This window comes from Podarcis liolepis, assembly GCF_965112155.1.
Source record: "Podarcis liolepis genome assembly, chromosome: 14".
In the NCBI taxonomy this organism is placed as follows: domain Eukaryota; kingdom Metazoa; phylum Chordata; class Lepidosauria; order Squamata; family Lacertidae; genus Podarcis; species Podarcis liolepis.
In genome coordinates this window covers 50,831,266-50,854,174 of record NC_139569.1, presented here as the reverse complement: position 1 = coordinate 50,854,174, position 22,909 = coordinate 50,831,266, and the positions used below count along the sequence as shown (strand labels likewise).

Sequence of the window (22,909 nt, the reverse complement as noted above, 5' to 3'; positions counted from 1 at the left end):
CGTCCTAAGAAAAGCAGGACATTCTGGGATCAGATCAGAAACCGGGGCGGCTTCTGTAAATCCGGGCCTGTCCCTGGAAAATAGGGACACTTGGAGGGTCTCCACTCCCCCCTGCCAGATTGAGGGTAGCCCCCCCCCCGAGTGTGTCTTGCTCAAGGGCCTCCAAAAACTATAGTTGACACTGTGGGGAGTGAAGATTTGGGGGCCTCCCCTACTAAAAGAGATCTAAAGGAAAGAGGCAGGGAGGGTGAGGGGCTTAGGAGTCATTGGAGATGGAATTTGAATGAGTCTGGATGCCTTCTGCACATCTGAAGCACCTTCTTTCCCTCAAAGAATTCTGGGCCTGTGATTTGTTGAGGGTTGTTGGGCATTGTAACTTCGTGTGAGGTAAACTACAGTACCCAGAAGGGCTGAAACATTTTCGGTTACAGTGTTGTTTCCTTGGATCATTGCAAAGTTTAGTTCCACATTGGAACCTGTGTTAAACTTTCCAAGTTGGCAGTGGGGCTTAGGATTTTATTTTATGGAGCTGCTGGTCCAGTTTTTGCTAATGCAGCATGCATGCTTCTGCTACCTATTGGTATCAATCTGGTGTTGTTGGTATCAGTGATTGTGTTAGAAATGCCTAGCTCAGACTTCCCCAACCTTCAGTGCTTTGGGCTACAATTCACACCAGTTGCTGGAAACCACAAGAGGGAAGAGGCCACTTGTGCAGGTTTGCAGGGTTCCACAGGCAACTGCTCAGCCACTGTGAGAACAGGATTCTGGACTAGATGAACTCATGGCCTGATCCAGCAGATGTCTTATGTTCCCCAGAGGTGGGGAACCTGAGACCTTCCTGATTTTGCCTAGAATGGCTGGGCACTCCAGTCAGATGGGTGGCATATATTATTATTATTATTATTATTATTATTATTATTATTATTTATAGAATCATAGAGTTGGAAGAGACCACAAGGGCCATCAAGTCCAACCAATATTTGCTGAATAATAACTCCCATCTTCCATGACCATTGGCCATGCTGGCTGGAGGTTGATAGGAGGTGGAATCCAAGGACATTTGGAGGGCCACAAATCGCATACCATTGATCGGAAGGTCAGCGGTTCAAATCCCCATGACAGGGTGAGCTCCCATTGCTCTGTCCTAGCCTCTGCCAACCTAGCAGTTCAAAAGCATGCCAGTGCAAGTAGATAAATAGGTACCACTCCAGCAGGAAGGTAAATGGTGTTTCCATGCACTCTGGCACTTGTCACGGTCCTCTGTGCACCAGTAGCGGTTTAGTCACGTTGGCCACATGACCCGGAAAGGTGTCTGTGGACAAATGCCGGCTCTCTCAGCCTGAAAGTGAGATGAGCGCCACACCCCATAGTCGCCTTTGACTGGACTTAACCATCCAGGGGTCGTTTACCTTTTACCTTTTTTACCATTGATCTAGTAAGATCAGTTGACCTTTGTGGACTGCTTCTATATTATCGTGCCCTGTACATTCCATGATGATTTTACACAATGAAAGATCAGGAAATTATGTGTTTTCTACCTTCCTTGTACATATTTGCAGCTATGTAAATAGACAGTTCTTTCCAGTTATGTGATATTGGCTTATGCCTTATGTATCAACCTTGTGTGTACATGTGTAATTCACAAGGTGGCCCAACTCACAAATGATTCAGAGTAAAGTGAAGCAGCCGCTGTTTACCCACTTACGTTTGCCTTCTGCTCTTTGCTTTGTAGGCCTGCTTTCTACTGCCATAAAGATAAGGAAGATTACCTGCAGTCAGTTAGCTATTGTGAGAACCCTGATAGGGAATATAAAATCTAAACAAGTGGGGCAAAGGGCACACCTGACAGAGCTGTAAGTGCAGAAAGGTGGTTTACCAGGGCGGAAGTCTTCACATTTTCTGTGTTCGGGGAAGCTTTTCTGTCAAGGAACTGGTGTGCTTTTTGTGGAAGTGGGATGGGAGTGAAATGGGTTTCAAAGTGTGGCCTGGATGTGGTTAAACATCCTGCAATTCTGCAGCCACATAGGAAAGTTTAGTTCTGAAAAGAAGACGACCCTTTGGTGGCTCCTGGTTCTAAGCCATGGCGTCAAATCTGCATTCCAAGCAAATGCGTCAGTGCAAATATTTAGGATTTGGTTCGAGGCCAGAAATTCTGTCAGCTTTTTACGTCATAAGGCGAAATGCACACAAGACATTGCTTGTTTTGTGTTCCTTCCCTTTTCATCACACTCATTCACTTGCTTTCCCCCTTTGCCTTAAAAGCTTACAGAAAGCTAAACTAACTGCTCTCTGGCACCAGGCAGGAAAGGCAGAGGTTACTTAATGTGTTTGATTTTTCTCTGTTGGTTAAAGATTGTAAATGTTTGCAATCTACAAATGTGTTGGTAGACTGCAAATCTAAAGAGGTGCAATTGAGATAAGTAGCAAAAGAATCTGGTTTGTTTCCCAATTTCTTCTCCCCCCCCACCCCCCGTTTATCTTGTTTCTGCCACTTGGAAGGTTAGCACCATGGAGTTCTCTACCTGATATGATTTTTGTTGATTTTGTAAAATAAATTAAGATTGGACAAAATCCATCTGGATAACATTTGCTGGATGTGCTCTTGCTATGGAGGAAAATACAGAGGTGTTCCTGAGATGTTGGAGTCAAAATCAGGCCACATGTGTGAAGACTGATTAGAATATAGGGGAGTTGCTTTATACCAAGTCAGGACACTGGTCCACCTACCTTATTGCAGTTGACACTAACTGGCAGCACCTCTCCAGGACTGCAACCTGGGAGTTTCCCCCAGCCATACCTGGAGTTGTTGGGAACTGAACTCGGGGCCTCCTGTCTGCAAAACATGTCATGGGAAACCTGAATCCTCTTAATAAGATGTGTGTATGGCAGAGAACTTCATCATCAGGCATGGCTAGCTAGGAGTGGGTCACACCCATGGACAACTATCTATTGCATGACATTGAATTGATGTTGCAAGATCAATGAACCACATCAAGAGAGACATCTAGCTATGCCCAGAAGTGGTTGAGACCATGTTCCACAGATTCCAATTTGCTTCTTTGAAACCTTTCTGACTGAGGTAGGTGAAGAATAGGAACAGAAAGCCCTCACTCTGTGTTTCTTTCATTTCAGTCATATTTAGAGGAACGTTTCCCCTATGGTTTTGAACCGATGTTCACCCCCCTTTCTTGCAGGATGATTTAATGTTTCCTAGTGCGGCAAGAGACAACTCCCTTTGCAGAAACTAATAATAACAACTCACACCGGGTTCTTGCAAACCCCTCCCTTCCCATCGTCAGATGGCTCCAGGCACCAAAACAGTTCTTAATAATGCTAAATACAGGTAAAGGAATGCCCTTGACCTTCCCACCCAGCAAAGTCACTTGGGCAAGAACTCACTGTGAAAAAGAAAACAACGTTATCTGAGAACCTTTGGTGGGGCAACGCATCAGCACTGGTTAAAGGAAGAGCCCAGCGCTGGCTCAAACCATTATAGCAGCTTCACTGCTACTGGCCTGTCTCCAAGAGCAATTCAAAGTGATGGTTATAACCTATAAAGCTTATATCCAAGACCATATTGCCTCATAAGAACCTGCCCAGGTTATGAGATCTTCAGGGGAGCCCTTCCCTCATTCCTACCACATTCACATGCATGCCTGGTAGAGATGCAGGAGAGGGCCTTCTTGGTGGCTGCTCCCAGTTTTTGGAACTCCCTCCCTAGAGAAACTAGACAGGCTACCATCCCTGCTGTCCTTCCCCTGGCAGCTGAAGACCTTCTTGTTCCAACAGGCTTTTGGGAACTGACTGCTTTTAGTGGAAAGGCTGGTGCTGTGCTGCTTTTATTGTAATTTTTACACACACAGTTTTAATTCTATTAATGTTTAATTGTTTTTAATTTTTGTTCTTTTAATTAGCTCTTCTTATTTTATCTGCAAGCCACCTTGGGTCCGGTTGACTCCTTTAAAGCAAGTAGGCTCTTTTCAGCTCGCTAAGGGTGGGGGGGGGGTGAGGAGGAGGGAGAGAAGCAGAACCTGCTTGCTTTAAAGAAGCCTACCGGACAGGAGCCGCTCACACTCGTGTAAGCGGCTCCTGTCTGGTAGGCTCCTTTAAAGCAAGCAGGCTCTCTGTCCCTCCAGCAAAGTTTTTCAGCTCGCTAAGGGGGGGGGGGAGGAGGGAGAGAAGCAGAGCTTGCTCCACGCGTGCTCCTTGTCCCTTGAGTGCTTTTCCTTCCCTCCCCACTTAAAACGTGGTTACAAAGCACAGATCCACATGGATCCTCAGGATTTTTGCACTGGGTCACCCCAAATTCACCATCAGACCACATAGCATGTCCATGGCTACAGTTTTCACCAAAAAAATCACGCACCCACTCTTGCCTGGGGCCGCAGTGGTGCAAAAACATGGTTACAAACATGGATCCACATGGATCCTCAGGATTTTTGCATTGGGCTACCCCAAACTCACCATCAGATCACATGTCTGTGACCACAGCATGAACCACAAAAATCATACATCCACTGTTTCGTGTAGAATATTTTTTTCTTGTTTTCCTTCTCTAAAAACTACATGCGTGTTATGGTTGGGTGCGTGTTATCGAGCGAAAAATACGGTAGTTTTGTTTGGGGCAGAAATATTTGTGTATGGAGGAGTCTTCCCCATCTGCAAACTGAAGTGGTAAAGCCGTGGGGCAGGTTGGCCACCTTTCGGGTTGTCTGTGAGAATTCAGATGCAGTGGCAGCTGTGTCCTATGAATAAAACAAAAATTGCTAGCAAACTTAATAGTAAATGTGTAACAGCCCAGTTTTCAATTTGTGATTCATGTAAGTGAATTGCCTAATTAACTCATGAAGCAGAAGCCCTTGGCCTTGGCTTGCTGCTTTATCAGGGCTCTCTCCAAGGCACACCTGTGGGCTGGGGTCTGAAGCTGGGCAGCACCTGCACTGCAGATGGATGCTCATGGAAGCCTTGCCACCTATTTGGTGTTCTCCATTTTGAAAAATATGAAAATGGGCAGGGTGGGTGGAGAGGAGAAAAACAGAAAGAGGAGAGAGGAATGAAAGAATATGGAAATATGGGATGCATGCATGCATGCGCGCGCGCACACACACACAGAGAGAGAGAAAACTGCCATCCACTTATAGGAGGGATCAGTCGGAATGATATCCATGGCTCCCTTCCAAACATGATCCTGTGCTTGTGAGGGTAGAGTCTACAAGAGGAAACCTGATGAACTGATCAGTCTTGTTTCTTTGTCAAGGAACTTGATTGACCTCTTAAATACTCTGATCAGCATCTCAAAGAGTGAGCTATGTTGCCATAGTGACAACTAAGTGGTGGTGATCTCCAGGAAGGGAGCAGGCATTTCCGTTCCCCACCCCACCCCTGGCTGGATGCCAGCTCAGTCTAGGTTGGAGAACAAAAGGCCAAGAGGACTGTGTGTGAGAGAGTTTGGCTGATGCTGGAAGACAGAGAGGAATGTCTGCTCTGCTGAACCCAGAAGCTGTGGCTTGAGGCTTCTCTGAACACCTAACAAAGAAGCAAGATTTGTTGGGTGTTAAGGCTGTGAGCCCCTCCAGACTGTGCTCAGGTTGTATATACGATGTGTAACTAAAACCATACATCCTAAAGACACCACAGTCTACATTTACCTTCATTCCAAGGAAACTGAACCCTGGGAAAGCCGAGGCACCCCTGGAGTGGAGATGCCAGGGACAAACCTGGGACCATCTACTTGCAAAGCCTACCATTGTGTGATGGGTACTCCTCCAGAGAAGTTGCCATTGTTGCAGGCTGGGTGTTAACAAAGGATTTGAAAAGGCTGAAGACTCCTACTTTAAGGGTGGATGTATCCAGACAGGTGGGCTAAAAATAATGCTTGTGATTCATTCCAGTTGTGATTAATTAAATTTCTCTTAACTAAACTCCCATTATGATCCGATGACCTGAACTTGTTTTTAAGGTTCAAGTTCTGTAGATGTTTAAGATTCAGGTTTTGTTAGTTAGATATTTAAGGTCCAGCATTCCAGCCAGTCAGCCACACCCTCCTCCTGTAAGGTAGGCAGGGGGAACCTGTGGCTCTCTAGATGTTGCTGATTCCAGCTCCCAACAGCCCCAGCCAGGGCTGATGTGAATTTGTTGTTGTTTAGTCGTTTAGTCGTGTCCAACTCTTCGTGACCCCATGCACCAGAACATGCCAGGCACTCCTGTCTTCCACTGCCTCCCGCAGTTTGGTCAAACTCGTGCTGGTAACTTCGAGAACACTGTCCAACCATCTCATCCTCTGTCGTCCTCTTCTCCTTGTGCCCTCAATCTTTCCCAACATCAGGGTCTTTTCCAGGGAGTCTCCTCTTTTCATGAGGTGGCCAAAGTATTGGAGCCTCAGCTTCAGGATCTGTCCTTCCAGTGAGCACTCAGGGCTGATTTCCCTAAGAATGGATAGGTTTGGTCTTCTTGCAGTCCATGCACCATAATTCAAAAGCATCAATGTGAACTAGACTCCAGCAACAGCTATAGGGCCACAGATGCCCTTGTTGTTGTTGTTTAGTCGTTTAGTCATGTCCGACTCTTCGTGACCCCATGGAACAGAGCACGCCAAGCACTTCTGTCTTCTACTGCCTCCCGCAGTTTGGTCAAACTCAGTAGCTTTGAGAACACTATCCAACCATCTCATCCTCTGTCGTCCGCTTCTTGGACCCCTCTAGGAGTCTTGGTTGACCACAAACTTGACATGAGCCAACAGTGTGACGCGGCAGCTAAAAAAGCCAATGCAATTCTAGGCTGCATCAATAGGAGTATAGCATCTAGATCAAGGGAAGTAATAGTGCCACTGTATTCTGCTCTGGTCAGACCACACCTGGAGTACTGTGTCCAGTTCTGGGCACCACAGTTCAAGAAGGACACTGACAAACTGGAACGTGTCCAGAGGAGGGCAACCAAAATGGTCAAAGGCCTGGAAACGCTGCCTTATGAGGAACGGCTAAGGGAGCTGGGCATGTTTAGCCTGGAGAAGAGGAGGTTAAGGGGTGATATGATAGCCATGTTCAAATATATAAAAGGATGTCACATAGAGGAGGGAGAAAGGTTGTTTTCTGCTGCTCCAGAGAAGCGGACACGGAGCAATGGATCCAAACTACAAGAAAGAAGATTCCACCAAAACATTAGGAAGCGCTTCCTGACAGTAAGAGCTGTTCGACAGTGGAATTTGCTGCCAAGGAGTGTGGTGGAGTCTTCTTCTTGGGAGGTCTTTAAGCAGAGGCTTGACAACCATATGTCAGGAGTGCTCTGATGGTGTTTCCTTCTTGGCAGGGGGTTGGACTCAATGGCCCTTGTGGTCTATTCCAACTCTATGATTCTATGATTCTATGATTCTCCTTGTGCCCTCCATCTTTCCCAACATCAGGGTCTTTTCCAGGGAGTCTTCTCTTCTCATGAGGTGACCAAAGTATTGGAGCCTCAGCTTCACGATCTGACCTTCCAGTGAGCACTCAGGGCTGATTTCCCTAAGAATGGATAGGTTTGATCTTCTTGCAGTCCATGGGACTCTCAAGAGTCTCCTCCAGCACCACAATTCAAAAGCATCAATTCTTCGGTGATCAGCCTTCTTTATGTTCCAGCTTTCACTTCCATACATCACTACTGGGAAAACCATAGCTTTTACTATACAGATGCCCTATCCCAGTTCAAATCACTCTGTCCTCAGTTATTTGGGATTCCAATTCCCAACTGATACTAGCATCCTATGACTCCTGGAGACCACTGAGCAGCCAGTGTGGTGTAGTGGTTAAGAGCGGTAGTCACGTAATCTGGGTAACCGGGTTCGCGTCTCCGCTCCTCCACATGCAGCTGCTGGGTGACCTTGGGCCAGTCACACTTCTGTGAAGTCTCTCAGCCCCACTCACCTCACAGAGTGTTTGTTGTGGGGGAGGAAGGGAAAGGAGATTGTTAGCCGCTTTGAGACTCCTGAAGGGGAGTGAAAGGCGGGATATCAAATCCAAACTCTTCTTCTTCTTCTTCTTCTGTTGCTGGACTGATTTTTGTTGTTTTGATGTCATAGCAAAGCTCAGGATGCCCCTGAGCAGGTTATACTTCCTCCTTGTTTCTGGTGGCTCCATTTGGTTTCCATTTGTGTTGGCACTCAACTACCTGAGCTTGCTATTAGCGGGAGGGTGATGATGATAACACTGATACAGGCTTAGTATTTGGCATTGGTTCACTTGGATTCCCTGCCTAGAAGTAAGCACAGCAGTCACATCTCCGTGTTGATGATGAAGTGAAATTGCATTGCCTAAGTGCAATGTAAAACTGCCATTCATCGCAGCAGCTCTTAAGATTTCCCTGTCAAGCATGTTGCAATGCAAGCCCAGTCAGCCAAGCAGGAAGAACCCATTGGTGAATGGGATGTCAGAACAACCAGTTAATCTCAAATGTCAATGTTTATTTTGCAAGATAAAAAGACAGGAAGTCCAGTACAAACTCCCACTGATGGGAATTCCCAGGATAGCCATCTAAGAAAGTAATCTTATATTTGAACAATAGTATCAAAAAGTATGCTCTTAAAAATACAGAGCTAGAGAAAACACAGTGAAATAGGCTGCAGTCTAACTCGGGGTTAGGCACGCTTAACACTTGTACTTTTGTGTTCCTTTTTGCCCTCTTCAGTTAGACAAGACGTCAATGTATTGAAAGAAGCGTCCTTGTCTCCAAGAACTTCTCTACTCTGCTCATTAACCATGTTGACCATGTTGGATTTTCTTGGTAGCTGGCCATTTACATGCATTTAGTTTAATAGTATTATGGTCAGTGCTTCCAATTGGCTCAACAACACTTACTGTATTTTTCTGTGTATAAGACGCCCCCATGTATAAGATGCCCCGTATTTTTTTGAACCCCAAATTATGAAATCAGCATTTTAAACAACAAGCAGAACAACTTTGAGCTTTCTTTTGGGGGGGGGGAGGTCACCCAAAGTTGTTGAGCTTTTTGACTAAATTTCAACTAAAAATGTGACCAAGATTTGGAATATTAATTTTTTTTAGCAAAAAACATTGTCTTAGACAGGGAAAAATACGGTATATCTTGCACCAGATCCTGGATGCCACTTACCATTAGGTCCCCAGTTGCTGCCCCTCTGGTCAGCTTCATGACATCAGGCTACCAGGGTCTTTTGTCCGGGTGACCCCACATTCTATCACACCATGAGTAATTTTGTACAGCTTTATCACATACTACCTTACTCACCATCTAAAATAAAAAGCCCCCAAGGTTGTAATGGTACCTCATAGGGGATTTGCTCCAACCTTTTGGCCATTTTGGCTGCCCCTTTCCACCATAGATTTGTATAAAGTCATTATGATACTGACAATTTTATTTCTGTCCCTTTCATAATGATCCCAGAAATTGACTTTGCCTTTTCCACAGCTGTTGCACATTGGGCCAACTGCAGTTGTTACCTTGATGTTGGCACTGTGATGGAGGCATTGTCTCAGCTGTGGCTCCTATCTTGCTCATGGACTGGGCTCCCTCATGAGGTTACTCCCAATTTATATCCCCAGCTAGTTTCTCCCCGTCCCCATCCAGATGCTAATGCTTGGAATTCAATCAAGAAGTCCTTGTTAGATTAGCACAAGGAAGTGTTGCCCAACTAATGAGCTCACGTCAATTCTAGTGAGTAGGAGTTTAAAAATAGGGTGGATTTAGTTCAGCGTTGTCCCCTGGAAATGGGGATTTTTGTCAGGGGAGAGGACAAGGTGGCTGATTAAACTCTGTTAAAGTTTTCTTTTTTAACTGAAACTAGCTTTTAACTGGTTTTCTACCAAGCTGAATTAGTCAAGTCACAGACCACTGTATTCACAGCAGCTTTGATTGTAGCACAAGCATACATCACACAGCTGAATAGTAAGATGGGGCAGAAAAACAGTCATTTTGAAACAAAAGTGTTAAAAATGCAATCCACATGTACACACATGCATGGAATGCAGTTTGTTCACTTTGCTACATCCTACAGAACAAGAGCCAAATGACAACAATAGAACTGGCACTCAGTGGTGTCAGGTTAATGTGGGCTACGGCACCAGCAGTATGTTTGATGCTATTGTGGCATTAAACTATGGTGACAGAAGACTTAAAAGATATCAGTTCTCAGGAAGCTTCCCATTTCATGAGATGGTTGTCAGCCTAAACTGCTCTTGTGCTGCTTGCTGGTTTGCCAAGGGAATCTGGTTGGCCACTATGAGAACAGGAACGCTGGACAAGATGAGCCATTGGTCTGATCCAGCAGGCTGTTCTCATGTTCTTGTACAAACAGATCAGCTCTCAGTAAAAAGAAGCATTCTGGGGCAAAAGGGCTCCTTTTTTTTGTTTAATATGTGTGGCCCCTGGCAACATCTTCAGTGATGCACTGGGTGTGAGAGAATTGGGAATGTCTCTTTTAGGATGTTGCTTGCCATTCACAATTTTTATAAATGCATGAATAAGTATTTTTTTTAAAATGTGCTGCCCGGTTAATCAGGGCTACTTTCTACCTAAACTTTTAAAAACCAGTACAGTGGTACCTCGGGGTTACATACGCTTCAGGTTACAGACTCCGCTAACCCAGAAATAGTACCTTGGGTTAAAAACTTTGCTTCAGGATAAGAACAGAAATCGTGCTTTGGCAGCGCGGCGGCAGCAGGAGGCCCCATTGGTGGTGCTTCAGGTTAAGAACAGTTTCAGGTTAAGAACGGACCTTCGGAACAAATTAAGTACATAACCCGAGGTATCACTGTAATCTACATAAAAGGAGTAAGAATTTGCTCCATGGCAGCGCATTGTGGCAGATCTCAATGTTCTAGAAGTAAAATGAAGCCCTGGTTTTAAGCCTCTATCCAGTGACGTGTGTGCTCACATTTCTCCAACAGCACAATTAGGAGGAAGGCTGCTCATAAAGGCAGACCAGAAAAAGGTCAGTGCATCTGAAATATTTGTTGGCTTCAGGGCATTAGGTTCACTCCCACTAAAAACAGCATACCAAACCATTTCTGCAAACTTTTGTACAAGTTAAGCCACCACAATTATAGCTTTGGGTGTGTGAATGATGTAGTGTACATGGAATGCAGTACAGATAGATCATCATGACTGTCATAGGGAGAAGCAAACCTGAAAAATACGGTACCTTAGGCCAGGGAATACACCTTGACCTGTTAGGGAAAAGTTAGCAACTTTCTTAGTAACAGAGCAGGAGCACAGACTTGTTCTGTACATCTGGAATGAGGAACAAGGGGCTCCAGGCAGCTTGGCCAACAGTAAGACATGATGGCAGCAGCAGTCCAGCAACACCTGAAGCACCACAACCCAAAAAACCTTTGGTAAGCGGAGAGTTCTGTAGCACATGCATACCTATGAGACTGCTTTGCACAACCTGACACCCTGCAGAGGTTGTGGGATTCCAACTCCCATCAGCTCCAGCCAGCATAGCCAATGGTCAGGAGATTATGGGAGTTGTAGTCCAGCAACATCTGGAAGGCCACAGGAAAGTGAACTATGGAAGGGTAGGCCTGCTAAGCGATTAGCCATGATGGCTAAGAGGATCCTCCACGTATGGAGGCAGTGTATCTCTGGGAACAAGCAACAGGCAATGATTGTCACCTTCATCTGCTGTGAGCTTCCTAGAAGCACCAGGCTGGCCACTGCTGGATACCGAAGGTTGGGCTAGCTGATGGTGCCCTCCCATCAGCTCCAACCAGCATGGCCAATAGTGTCAGAGATTATTGTAGTGGTCCAGCAACATCTAAAGGACCACAGGTTCCCCATCCTGGTGTTAACTGGAGATGCCATTGAAGACTGAACCCTGGTACTTTTGCATGCAACGCGGATGCACGGAGCTCCTTGACTTTTGAGGAATGTCATTTGCCAGTACAATTATCTGCTGTTACTGTCTGAGTAGATTTGCTACAAATTTGTTTTTAGCTTATGCATGCTTTTTGCACTGTCTTACTTTATGCTTGTTCATAGGTTTAAAGTACATCACAATTGGCTCTTTCTAAAGGGTTGTAAAAACTGGTAAATTCAAGGGTGCCTTCCATATACTGTACATAGTTCCCAGGGTTTCCAAGGCCTGAAAACAACAAGCATTATTATCCCATACTTTCCTTATATTAGTGCTGCCTTTTCACACTTTTCTTCTGTGAGGGGAGCGGGTGGTTACCCTTTTATACTAGCAAAGCCTAACTGTTTGCACCGTATGTTCTGGTAAAATACAGAACTAGAATACCGTAGATTCCAACGTATTAGGCGACTGGGCATATTAGATAACTCCCCAAATTGGCAGCTGCAATTTGGGGGTTTCTCTTATAAGCCCAGTCGCCTAATATGCTGGGCAGCTCCACGCTGAGAGAAAGCCACCCGGCGCGGAGCAGAGCCCGCCACCAGCTGCTACTGTTTTGGAGCCGCTGCCACAGCAATGGGCGGGCTCTCCTCTGCGTCGCTCATACCCGGCGTATAAGACGACCCCCAACTTTTTAATCTCTTTTTTGGGGTTCTCAATTTGTGTAGATTCCCAGCTAATTACAATTTGGGGCATCCTTAGACATTATGTACATTGTTGATTGTATATACACAAGATAGAAGATTCCTTTAACCCATCCAGGGATTCCTATTCACAGAAGAAAAGGACACAGGTCTACTTACCACTCATCTAAAAGTTTTAAATAAAATGTTTATTGGAGAAGTTACCTTGATGAACCAAAAAGCAACAACATTTAATTCTTAGTTTTTTGTTTCTCTCTCTTTTTTAAAAAGCAATATTCTTTGCCTTCATGTCTTAGGTGAACTCAAAAGATGCTCTACAGAGCTTCTGCCAAGACAGTTCCACAAGGCATTCCAGCGTGGATTACTCATATCTGCATCATTAAAATGGTCATCCACACACTCTTTGGCCACCCTCCTCTCTCAGAATTGCAGCCTCTTAAAGACATTGCTGGCACAGGGACCCATCTTCCTCTTCACTCTGCAGCATTGGAACCAGTATCTGGAAGTGAGAAGGCGGCAATTTAAAACAGGACACTGCTGTTAAAGACAACTCCAAGTCCAAAATGAGATCTCACAAATTTTATGAGCTCCACAAGGCTTCTGTGAATCCTGAATGAATCTAAGAGATTTGTGCCTAATTTTTACATTACTCAATTCTTTTCACTGATTTCATTCTAAACCTTACCCTAAGAGTTAGGCCACTGATCCATATATCTAAGAATTGTTGCATGTGCTTGGCACCTCTCCAGGTGTCTTGCCAGTTGCAAAAAAGTTCAGGGAGTCAGGTTGAGATGCCAAGAACTGAACCTGGGACATTCCTTATGCAAAGCATACACTTTACCACTGACCTAGAAACCCTTCCTGCTGAAGGTCTGGTGTAAGTTGTATGGGGAGCTGTATACAAACTTCATAGACCAGATTTTTCATATGGATTGAGCCAGTTTTGAACAGAAGGCAGCTAGAGAGGAAACACTGAAATCAGTAACAGTGGCTCCCTCTCATTATCTCTAGGGCTGTTGACTGGACCTTCTGAAACTTTTCAGTACCTAACACTGCACCAGCAAGTTACAAAAATTGCATTTATGTGCCGAAGGAAGACTGATTTTTTTTTTATATATAAAAAAGAAGGCACATAAGTCTGTAAGTAAGAAGATCCTTCAAAAGGCAATGCTGTTAAGATACAAGGGTGCCAACTTTTTAGTCAGCTCCTGCTTCACTGTCTTTAACACAGGGGAAGGGAAGCTTTCTGGGTTGGGTTGGGCAGCACATACCAGTAGTGGGTGGGGCCAGAAACACATGTAGGTGGAACAATGCATGGAAGCTTCTCCTCTGTATAATATGTCAAATTCCATCCATGCAGAAGTGGAGATATTTCTGCACCCATACACCCATTTCTCCATCCAGGCAAGTAAGAGGCATTGTCACACTTCAAGGACATATTCCAGGCAGGCAAAAGTACCCCAGAAGGGCTTGGAGAATGGCTGCTGAGAGGTGTGGCTTGGGGAGAGTCCCAAGGGCTATATAGGGCCTGAGGTTTCCCACTCCTGCTTTAAAAAGAACATGGCAGACAGGGGTTTTCTCTCTCCCACACCTGGAGATGCTGGGACTGAACCTGGGACCTTCTGCATACAAAGCATATGCCCTGCTCAAGACACAGGCAATGTGTTGCCCTCCAGATATTTTGGACTATGGGTCCCATAATCCCTGACTATGGCCATGCTGGCTGGGGCTGGTGAGGGCTGGAGTCCAACAACACTTAGCAGGAACCATGTTGTCTACCCCTATTCTACTCTAGGGTCCTTCCTCTAAAAAATAAAAAGATTCTAACTCTTGAGGTACTGAATAAAGCTACCTTATACCAATTCAGACCATTGGTCCACCAAGCTGAGCATTGTCTATAGCAGGGATGGGGAGCCTATGGCTGTTGGACTCCAACTTCCATCAGCCCCAAACAGCATGGCCACGAGGAGGGCCACAGGTTCCTGGTCTACACTGTATAGCAGCAGAATAGTTCTAAAGTTTCAGATGGGATATCTCCAGGCCTAACTGGAGGTGCTGTGGATTAGGATGCTGTGTGCTTAGGATCTTTTGCATTCAAAGCAGTTGTTCTACTGCTAAGCTATGACCTTTCCCCACAGAGACTCTAGAAATCCATTGCCCAAGCCAGTTGGCTTTCAGGTCTTCATAGGCAGGCAACACATCCTTTATTTGCAGCAGTGCAGTGTAAACACCTAAAATTCTCTTCCAAACAGCGTTAGACATGCATAGCAATTACACAACAAATACCCATTGTGGCTAAAGGACATTTCCCTAATGAAATGATGAGGTGCTGTCTGTGGCCTGGCACTTTGACCATCAGCCAACCCCCTGCCCCACCTGCAGATACTTTTGCCACCTTCTTCTGGAGGGAAAAATCTAGAGCTGGATGGACTATTACACCAGCTGCCAGAGGCCAAAAGAAAGAGCTACACACACATCTCTAATGTTTAGTACCCCTTGTGATGGCTTTTAATTGTAAGCCAATCTTGGCCGAGAAGTTATAGCTTGTACACTGCTTTGAGATTTTCTACAGTCAAGCAGTACATAACTTGTACGAAATAAAAACTAGTGGGATATAAACATAATAGCAACAAAGATGCATTTGCCACTTTTTATCAGGTTAAAACCCAAACACATCCTTTCTTCATAAAATCCTGCCCTGGTAGAAAATCCCATTTTAATTGAGACTTACAGGGCAGGTGACAGAGGAACTCTCTCATTTGAAAAGCTCAATTCAAGAACCAGAATAGCCAGGTCTTATTTTATCTTGCATTCTAATGTAACACTTCTACTCAAAAATGACCCCAAAAGAAGCTTACATCAAAATAAAACTATCAAAGAGAGTCAAAATACAATCAAAAACCATCAGTAAAACCAAAACAACATGTGTGAAATAAGAAGTTTAGAGGCTGAAATAACTGAAATTAAACCAAACATAGTCTCTGAATGGTTGGGAGAGTCAGTAAATTTTCATCAAGGAAAGGAAGTTTCATGACTGGGGTGGCACCACCACCAAACAATGGGTCAAATGTATTTTAGGATACTTTAAGGGGGGAGAGAAGCCTTTCATATGCTTTGTGAAAAATTTTCTCATCAAAGACTCATGGGTTTACCAACAGCTGTAATTCTTGTGAAATATATATATATATAATCTATTGCTACTCTGCCACTTGATCTCAGCATCTTCACACACATCACATTCCAGAACTTACTTTTTCCATCACAGGCTACTATTTTCACTTTATCCACTTTCACAAGCTCAGTGACCTCTCTGAATTCAACATCATTCAGTACAAATGTCCAAACGTTGTCACAAAATCTGTATGTGTTCAGGGAGCCCTTCAGGAGCGAACAGGGAAAGGAAGAGAGAGAGAAAAGAACATCTAAGTAACTTCAAGAAAAACTTCTTTGGAATTGTTTCACTCATATTTTGTGCCACCCATGTGCCTCAGAGTAATTCTGAAGGGTGTGCTTCTTGTGCCACCTTGTGGTAGGCTTAAAGAAAAAAAAAACACCCACACAGAATAAAGGAGAGAATTAGAACAGCCAAATGCCGGACTGAGAAGTACAATTAGATCCCCCCCCCCTTTAAATGCACAGTCCAGCCCTTGGGCATTTAGCAAAACTAACCCAGTTATTTGAAATTTTGTATTACTGCTGCATGTCCTGCCACCAACATTTTATAACTAATTTGTTATAATGATTTATATCCACCTTTCAGGACACGAAGTCCATATGCTGGATTCTTTTCATATAATATATTTCACCTTTTATAAATCCTTCCAAGATGGCTCACATGAAACACTAAACCACATTTTTTAAAAATCAGGAAAAAATAATGTCAACATATAGAAAAAAATAACCAAGGTGCCTCTTCCTGTTTTGCACTGCATTGGAACATCAAAGTATATATTCTTCTGAGTCCACATTTTTGCTGATTCCTAACATTAATTGTAAAAAAAAACTTGGAAGATTTTCCATACCAACTTGCTTCAGAGGAAGACGTTGCAAGTTGGAGTCAAAAGAAGTCTGCACCCATTTTAAGTCAGCAAAAGTTACTGTAAATAGTAGAAGCCATTAGCTATCTTCCTTAGCATTTAGCTTTCTTACCCTGAAATTGACTCTGTTTCTGACCCGTTGTGCCAATGCAGAATTGATAGCTTTGTCAAATTGAAGTAGCACTTGAAGGGCAAGCTGGGGGGTGATCTGCTGAGACTAAAATGGAGAGGAAAAATAAAAACATTCAGCTTTGAGGATAAATTACATTCAATATTGAATACAAGCTCATCTCTCCAAAATCTTAAGTTATAACAGCTCTGATTACATAGAAACATTGTAATCACAGCTATAAAATTCCTTTATTATTATTTCAATTTCTAGCCTGCCCTCCACCAAATCAATTATCCTAGGGTAGGATGCAATGGACAACATAGCAACAATAAAATCACACAACACTTTAAACAAAAATGTCAAACCACTATCTAAACAACACATTCCTAATAACAGAGCAGACTGACAATTAAATTAAATTTGTGGCTGTTCTCAGTTACACCAATCCAATTAAAAAGGCCTGAGCAAAAGTTATCAAAAAATTATGCTTTCACAATTCTAACAACAGATAGAAAATTCCCTTGTTAAATTCTAACCAGTACAGTCCCAACGATTTTCCATATTTACCTGAACACCAATACAAAAATTAGCTACCTCTTAACATATTTCAGTCAGGTCTGTGTGTGTCTTAGCATGGGTATTCTGCCCATCTTCAGTTTTTCCAGACTAGCAAATAAGTATTTGATTTCTGGCATGGAGTTTGCCAGATTGCAAGCCTTATGCTTCCAGTTTAAAAAGTTTAAACTTTAAATGTTAGGTTTGCACTGAAAAGTTAGAAGGACCATCTTCCTTTGTGGATTTCCTCTTACCATTACACTAATGTGTTTCATCTTTACTTATAAATCCACACATGATGCAAGGCTTGGAAGGGGGGGGGGTAAAGAGCAAATAAACACTATGTTACATTTTATTCAGTCATATTTTGAATATCTGTTGTGGCTTGTACAAGCATCCCACCATTTACGTGTGTTCAAGTCATGTACAGTGGTACCTCGGGTTACATACACTTCAGGTTACATACGCTTCAGGTTACAGACTCCGCTAACCCAGAAATATTACCTCAGGTTAAGAACTTTGCTTCAGGATGAGAACAGAAATTGTGCTCCAGCGGCACGGCGGCAGCAAGAGGCCCATTAGCTTAAGCGGTGCTTGAGGTTAAGAACAGTTTCAGGTTAAGAATGGACCTCCAGAACGATTTAAGTACTTAACCTGAGGTACCACTGTACAGTGCCAGAAACCTGGAAGTGAGGGAGAGACCTGAAGAGCCTCAACAAAGCTCTGCTACACCTCTGGCTCATGAGGAGAGCATTCCGGGATCCTCAAGAGCAGTGTTCCCCAACCTTGGACCTCCAGCTGTTTTTGGACTACAACTCCCATCATCCCTCGCTAGCAAGACCAGTGGTCAAGGATGATGGGAATTGTAGTCCAAAAACAGCTGGAGGCCCAAGGTTGGGGAACACTGCTCAAGAGGATACTTCTTTTGGGCTCTGAGGAAAGTCTCCTTGTGAGCTGGAGGTGCAGCAGGGTGCTCCCCACTTATGCTCATTCCACTTATGTGTCCAGGGGGCCAGATCATAACCCTGGTGTAAGTTCAGCACTGGGCTGTTCAGGCTTACAAGGGCATCAAAGTCTACAGACTACCTGTATGAGCTCATCTAGGCTCTCCTGAAGACTATTCCCCAGCGTGGTATTTCTATAGAGCTGGTAGGCCATGGCTCATGAGAAGGGCAGAAAACCGTTGTTGACCATCCACAGATCTGAAACTGCTGCAACTTTCACCAAAAGCCTAGGAAATCCAGCATAACAATTAATGACCTAGACAGGGAGCAAAAATAGTGTTAGGGATGTTAAAGACTAACAGTGGAGTCGAATTGGAAATACCAAAAGGTAGTACTGTGGCTTTTCTAATTTAAAAGCATACAAAGTAAGTAATTATATTTCTTTTGCATACTTTTAGCACTTCAGTCACAGAAGAAGAAGAAGAGTTTGGATTTGATATCCCCCCTTTCACTCCCTTTAAGGAGTCTTCAAGCGGCTCACATTCTCCTTTCCCTTCCTCCCCCACAACAAACACTCTGTGAGGTGAGTGGGGCTGAGAGACTTCAGAGAGGTGTGACTGGCCCAAGTCATCCAGCAGCTACATGTGGAGGAGCGGAGACGTGAACCCGGTTCCCCAGATTAGGAGTCTACCGCTCTTCTGCACTAATTTAAGGCCTCAAAGAACCCACTTGCTGCTGTTTGCTTTTAGCTGCATTCAGCTGCTTTGATATTATGCAGTGTAAAAACTGTATTAATTTTTATAATGAATGATTTTAGAATGCTGTTTATGTTGTACTTTGTACTGTTTTATTGCTGTTAGCCGCCCTGAGCCCGGCTTCGGCTGGGGAGGGCGGGATATAAATAAAATTTATTATTATTATTATTATTATTATTATTATTATTATTACATAACTCTTTTTATGCTCTGTGCCCTACCCCAAGAGGCAGATAAAAGAGAAGGAATAAATATTTTAATGTATAATTTTATTTGTGGAACACCTTCTTGGGTATAGCTTTCTCAAGGAAATTCACACACTGTAAAAACCCAGTGGAGTTTTAAATGACAAAGGTGGGAATTTTATCATTTTTAAAAAGGGGTGGCTAACTTAAAATTATTTGGATTTGGAAAATTAGGTGGAGGGCTGCAGAAACTTTAGCCAACCCTCTACGGTACTGGTCTTCAACTGATCCAAGGTGGGTCGCAACAGGAGCAATTTCTGCTCGCCCCATCCCAAGAGGTGGGCGGGGTTTGCGACACTGAACGGGCTTACCTGGCCAGGTGCCATCCACCTTCATCACCCTGCTCCCATCTCAGCAGGACAATGGGCTGCCAGCTGGGGGTGGGGTGAGGGCCAGGAAAAAAGGCTGATGCCCTTTGGCCTAGAGTGAACTCACTTGGTTTCCTTCCAGATTCACCCACCCAACCCTCCCTAAAAAGATAACGTGGTCTTCTTTTGCAGGCTCACCTCTTGCTTTCTAGGTCAGCGGGCACTGCTATGGTCAGAAGATGGTCGCGGTATTCACAACTGGGAAGGAATTTCCCTGCACTGGCAGGTTTTGCCTTCCCCATAGCAATTCGTCACAACTTTGGTGGTTTTTAGGGCTTGGTCGGTATCCTAGTCTATCTTTGAGATGGGGGGTGACATACTCATGCACCCCACCTGGTGGCATTGCAGTGTCCCTTAAAGTGTGGATTACTGGAGTCACTGGCCCTAGAGCGGCGGCAAGTAGGTCAAACTCCCGGCTTTGGTGAGGGGGAGGGCACGCTGTGTAAGTTCACGCTTTACAGTCTCCTCCCACTGCACCTGACTGCCCTGCGCATCCTCAGCCCGTTGGGTTGTGAGGAATACCTTTCAAGGCCAAGGTTCCTATACCTAAAATTCAATAAAGTTGTGGCCTAATTTAAACCCATACATTACTGTCATGTCTCGGGGTTTTTTTTGGGGGGTAGGCTTCGGGGACAGGGTTTAGCATGTGGGCTTGCAAATGGATGATGTAGCTGAGATTCCTGAATTGCAGGTGAGGGACTAGATGACCCTCAGGGTCCCTTCTATGATTAAAAAATGAATCCCCAGATGCATATTTGGGTTAAAAGGTTGAAGGTAGCTGCTCCAGGGGTTGCATGACAGTGGAAGGATTCCTGCACACACAAACATGTGTACAGAACACCCACACCCCAAACCAGCCACCAACCACTTCAACTGATGCCTGCAGATTGCCAGATGTGTGGGGGTGTGTGCCGTTGCCCACACCAGACACATCCAGCAATTGAGCAGATCACCAGAGTCGGATGAGCAGGCAATATCCATCTCCCCAAAGACCCCAGCAACATCTGTCCTTTACCATATTTTTCTTTTCATAGTGGTGCTTTAAGAAAACTGCTAGCATATGCGCGAAGGTCCATCTGGCATTGCTTTCAAGTTGGATTGGGAACTGTGTGTTGAGATTCCTGCATGGAAGGTCTGGGCTAGATGACCCTCTATGATTCTGTGAGAGATCTCCACCTCTGCCAAAACAAGTGGAGACTGGGGCATGGCGAGGAAGATTAGGGTGGGGGACCCTGCCCCAGTATTTGGGAGTTAACCACCCCTGTTTTAAAACCACAGAGCATCTAAATAATAATAATAATAATAATGTACAGTAAAACAACATTGTAATAGATTTTTTAAAAAAATATTGTTTTGGGGTTCAGTATCTTTTTAACTGTTACTTTTCACACGTGTTTTGCTCTCTGTACAGTATTATGTCTGTGCTGCTTCGACTTGGGTGAGGCGCCCGAGTCCCGGCCTGGAAAAGGCGGCATATAAACAAACAGAACAAGAGCAACATTTCCATAATGGAACTACGACGTTTCAGGAGCACGACTGTTCCCCACGCGAAAGCCCTGGCAGACAAGGGGCATTTTTAAACCCCCCCCCCACTTCAACAACCAAGACTTATTATAGGTGCCGCCGCCGCCGCCGCGGTTCTTGTTCTTCTCAAGCGACGCCCAGCGAAGGAGCAGCAGCGCTGCCTTCCGTGGCGGAGGCCTCTCTTTCCCGGGCGCCGCCCCGACAGGGTCGCCCCTTTCCCGGCAGAAGGCGGTACCTGCAGGAGGAGGAGGAGGAGGAGGCCGCGGCGGCGCCTCCCGCCCCTCACGGCCACCGACGCGGATCAGCGCACGACTCTTCTCCCTCCGCTCCCTCAGGCTGCTCGGTCCGGAAGCGGAAGCTCCCGCTCCGGAAATGGAAAGAGGACGTCGCTCGACCACCATAGAGATTCCGCGTAGCTGGGCTTGGGCGTGTTCCGCGCATGCGTCTGCCGGGGCGGGGCGAGGGGGCGGAGTCGAAGAACCCCGTTTTCTCTTCGCCTCGTCCGCTTTTGGGTGGCGCCGCCGCCGCCGCTTCCTGTCCGGTGGCGTTTGCTTCCGGGGCAGGGTCGTCCCTTGAGGAACATCTGTGGGGGGAGGGCGAGGAAAGGCAGGCCGGGACGGAGGGGGACTGGTGAGTATTGGGGCGGGAGGCTGGGGAGATATTATGGGATGGGGCGCCTGGAGGGGGTTGTAATTTTGGGGGGGGGGCTAAGGGAAATTGACGCGCACAGAAGCTTCGGAGCAGGAAATGGGGGGGGGGCTCCCTCTGTCGCTTCACATTCAACCCTCCCCCCCCCCCAATAATCTGGATAGTTGTTGTCATTGCTGACGTATGTCTGTTTATTCGTTGAAATACTTATAAAACTGGGAAGCGTGCAGGGTTGCCACCTTTGTTCTGGCAAAATACAGGACAGGGTGGGGCGGCTGGGGGCGGCCCCCCCCATCTGTTACTGAAGTGACTTCAGTCGGTTGCAGCCTCACAGGATGCCCCTCTGGACTTCGTCAGGCAGGCAGGCACGCGCGCACACACACACACACGAAATTGTAAATCTGCCTGTGCTTGGCTACCCAGAGCTTAAATACATGACCTTTCCCACAACCTTTCCAACACGTGCACTTGGAGAGAGAGAAGACCTGAAGTACAGGGCAAAACTGTAACAATACAGGATGTAGCATTTTCCATTGGAATAGGTGACAATCCTGTATTATACAGGACAGGTGGCAACCCTAGCATGCAGATGTAAGCATTTGAACAGGAATCGAGGGGGGCAGCAAGAAGCCCTCCCCATGGGGAGCACTGAGAAAATAAGTAGTAGATTGTCAGACTAGGACCTGGGACACCAGGATTCCAATCCCCTCTCAGTCATGAAACTCACTGGGTGACCTTGGGGGACAGTCACACACTCGCAACCTCACCTCACCAGGGTGTTTTTTTGGGGGGGGCGCTATGTAAGCTGCCTTGAGTTCCTTGGAGGAAAGGTGGGATAAAATTGTAACAACCTCCACTAATAATTATGGTTCGTATATTGGCTTGAATAGCTTTCACTGAAGTCCTAAGTGCATTTTATTTATTTATTTAATTTCTATACTGCCCTTCAGCTGAGGATCATAGAGCAGTTTACAATATAAAAACACAAAAATATGTAGCATAGCTAAAGGTAAAGGGACAAAAACAAAATACCCACCCACAGTTTGAAAAGCCATAGATTATACTCATGTGTTCACATAGTCTGATCCTGTGCAAGCTTGCTTACCTGGAAGTAAGACCTGCTGAGCTGAATAGGGCCTGCTATTAAGCTTGTGTAAAATGAGCTCCTTGGGAGTTTAAGTGTGAACATGGGGCAGGACAGGGGTTGTATGCAATTC

General features: G+C 45.2%; 1 protein-coding gene and 2 long non-coding RNA genes across 4 annotated transcripts in view; 2 read left to right on the top strand and 1 right to left on the bottom strand.

The window, feature by feature from the left end:
• LOC310693704 overlaps positions 1 to 22,909 on the top strand; it is a 354,955-nt gene that overhangs the window by 183,645 nt on the left and 148,401 nt on the right. The gene's annotated exons all lie outside the window — the stretch shown is intronic.
• On the top strand, positions 984 to 5,938 carry LOC310693723. The gene is made up of 2 exons (XR_014519365.1): positions 984 to 3,079; positions 5,661 to 5,938. It is a non-coding gene; the product is annotated as an uncharacterized lncRNA (long non-coding RNA).
• GTF2A2 (general transcription factor IIA subunit 2) lies at positions 12,672 to 21,413 on the bottom strand. 2 transcript variants are annotated; one of them, XM_083476061.1, is made up of 5 exons: positions 21,280 to 21,413; positions 18,295 to 18,468; positions 16,654 to 16,758; positions 15,756 to 15,882; positions 12,672 to 13,003 (listed from the first exon to the last, which is right to left on the bottom strand). In XM_083476061.1, the coding sequence occupies exons 2-5, from the start codon at positions 18,364 to 18,366 to the stop codon at positions 12,978 to 12,980; spliced, it is 330 nt and encodes a 109-aa protein (XP_083332187.1). In that variant the 5' UTR covers positions 18,367 to 18,468; positions 21,280 to 21,413; the 3' UTR covers positions 12,672 to 12,977. The 2 variants fall into 2 exon arrangements, with proteins under 2 accessions (XP_083332187.1, XP_083332188.1); XM_083476062.1 differs by having other exon boundaries at positions 18,295 to 18,439; positions 21,280 to 21,392.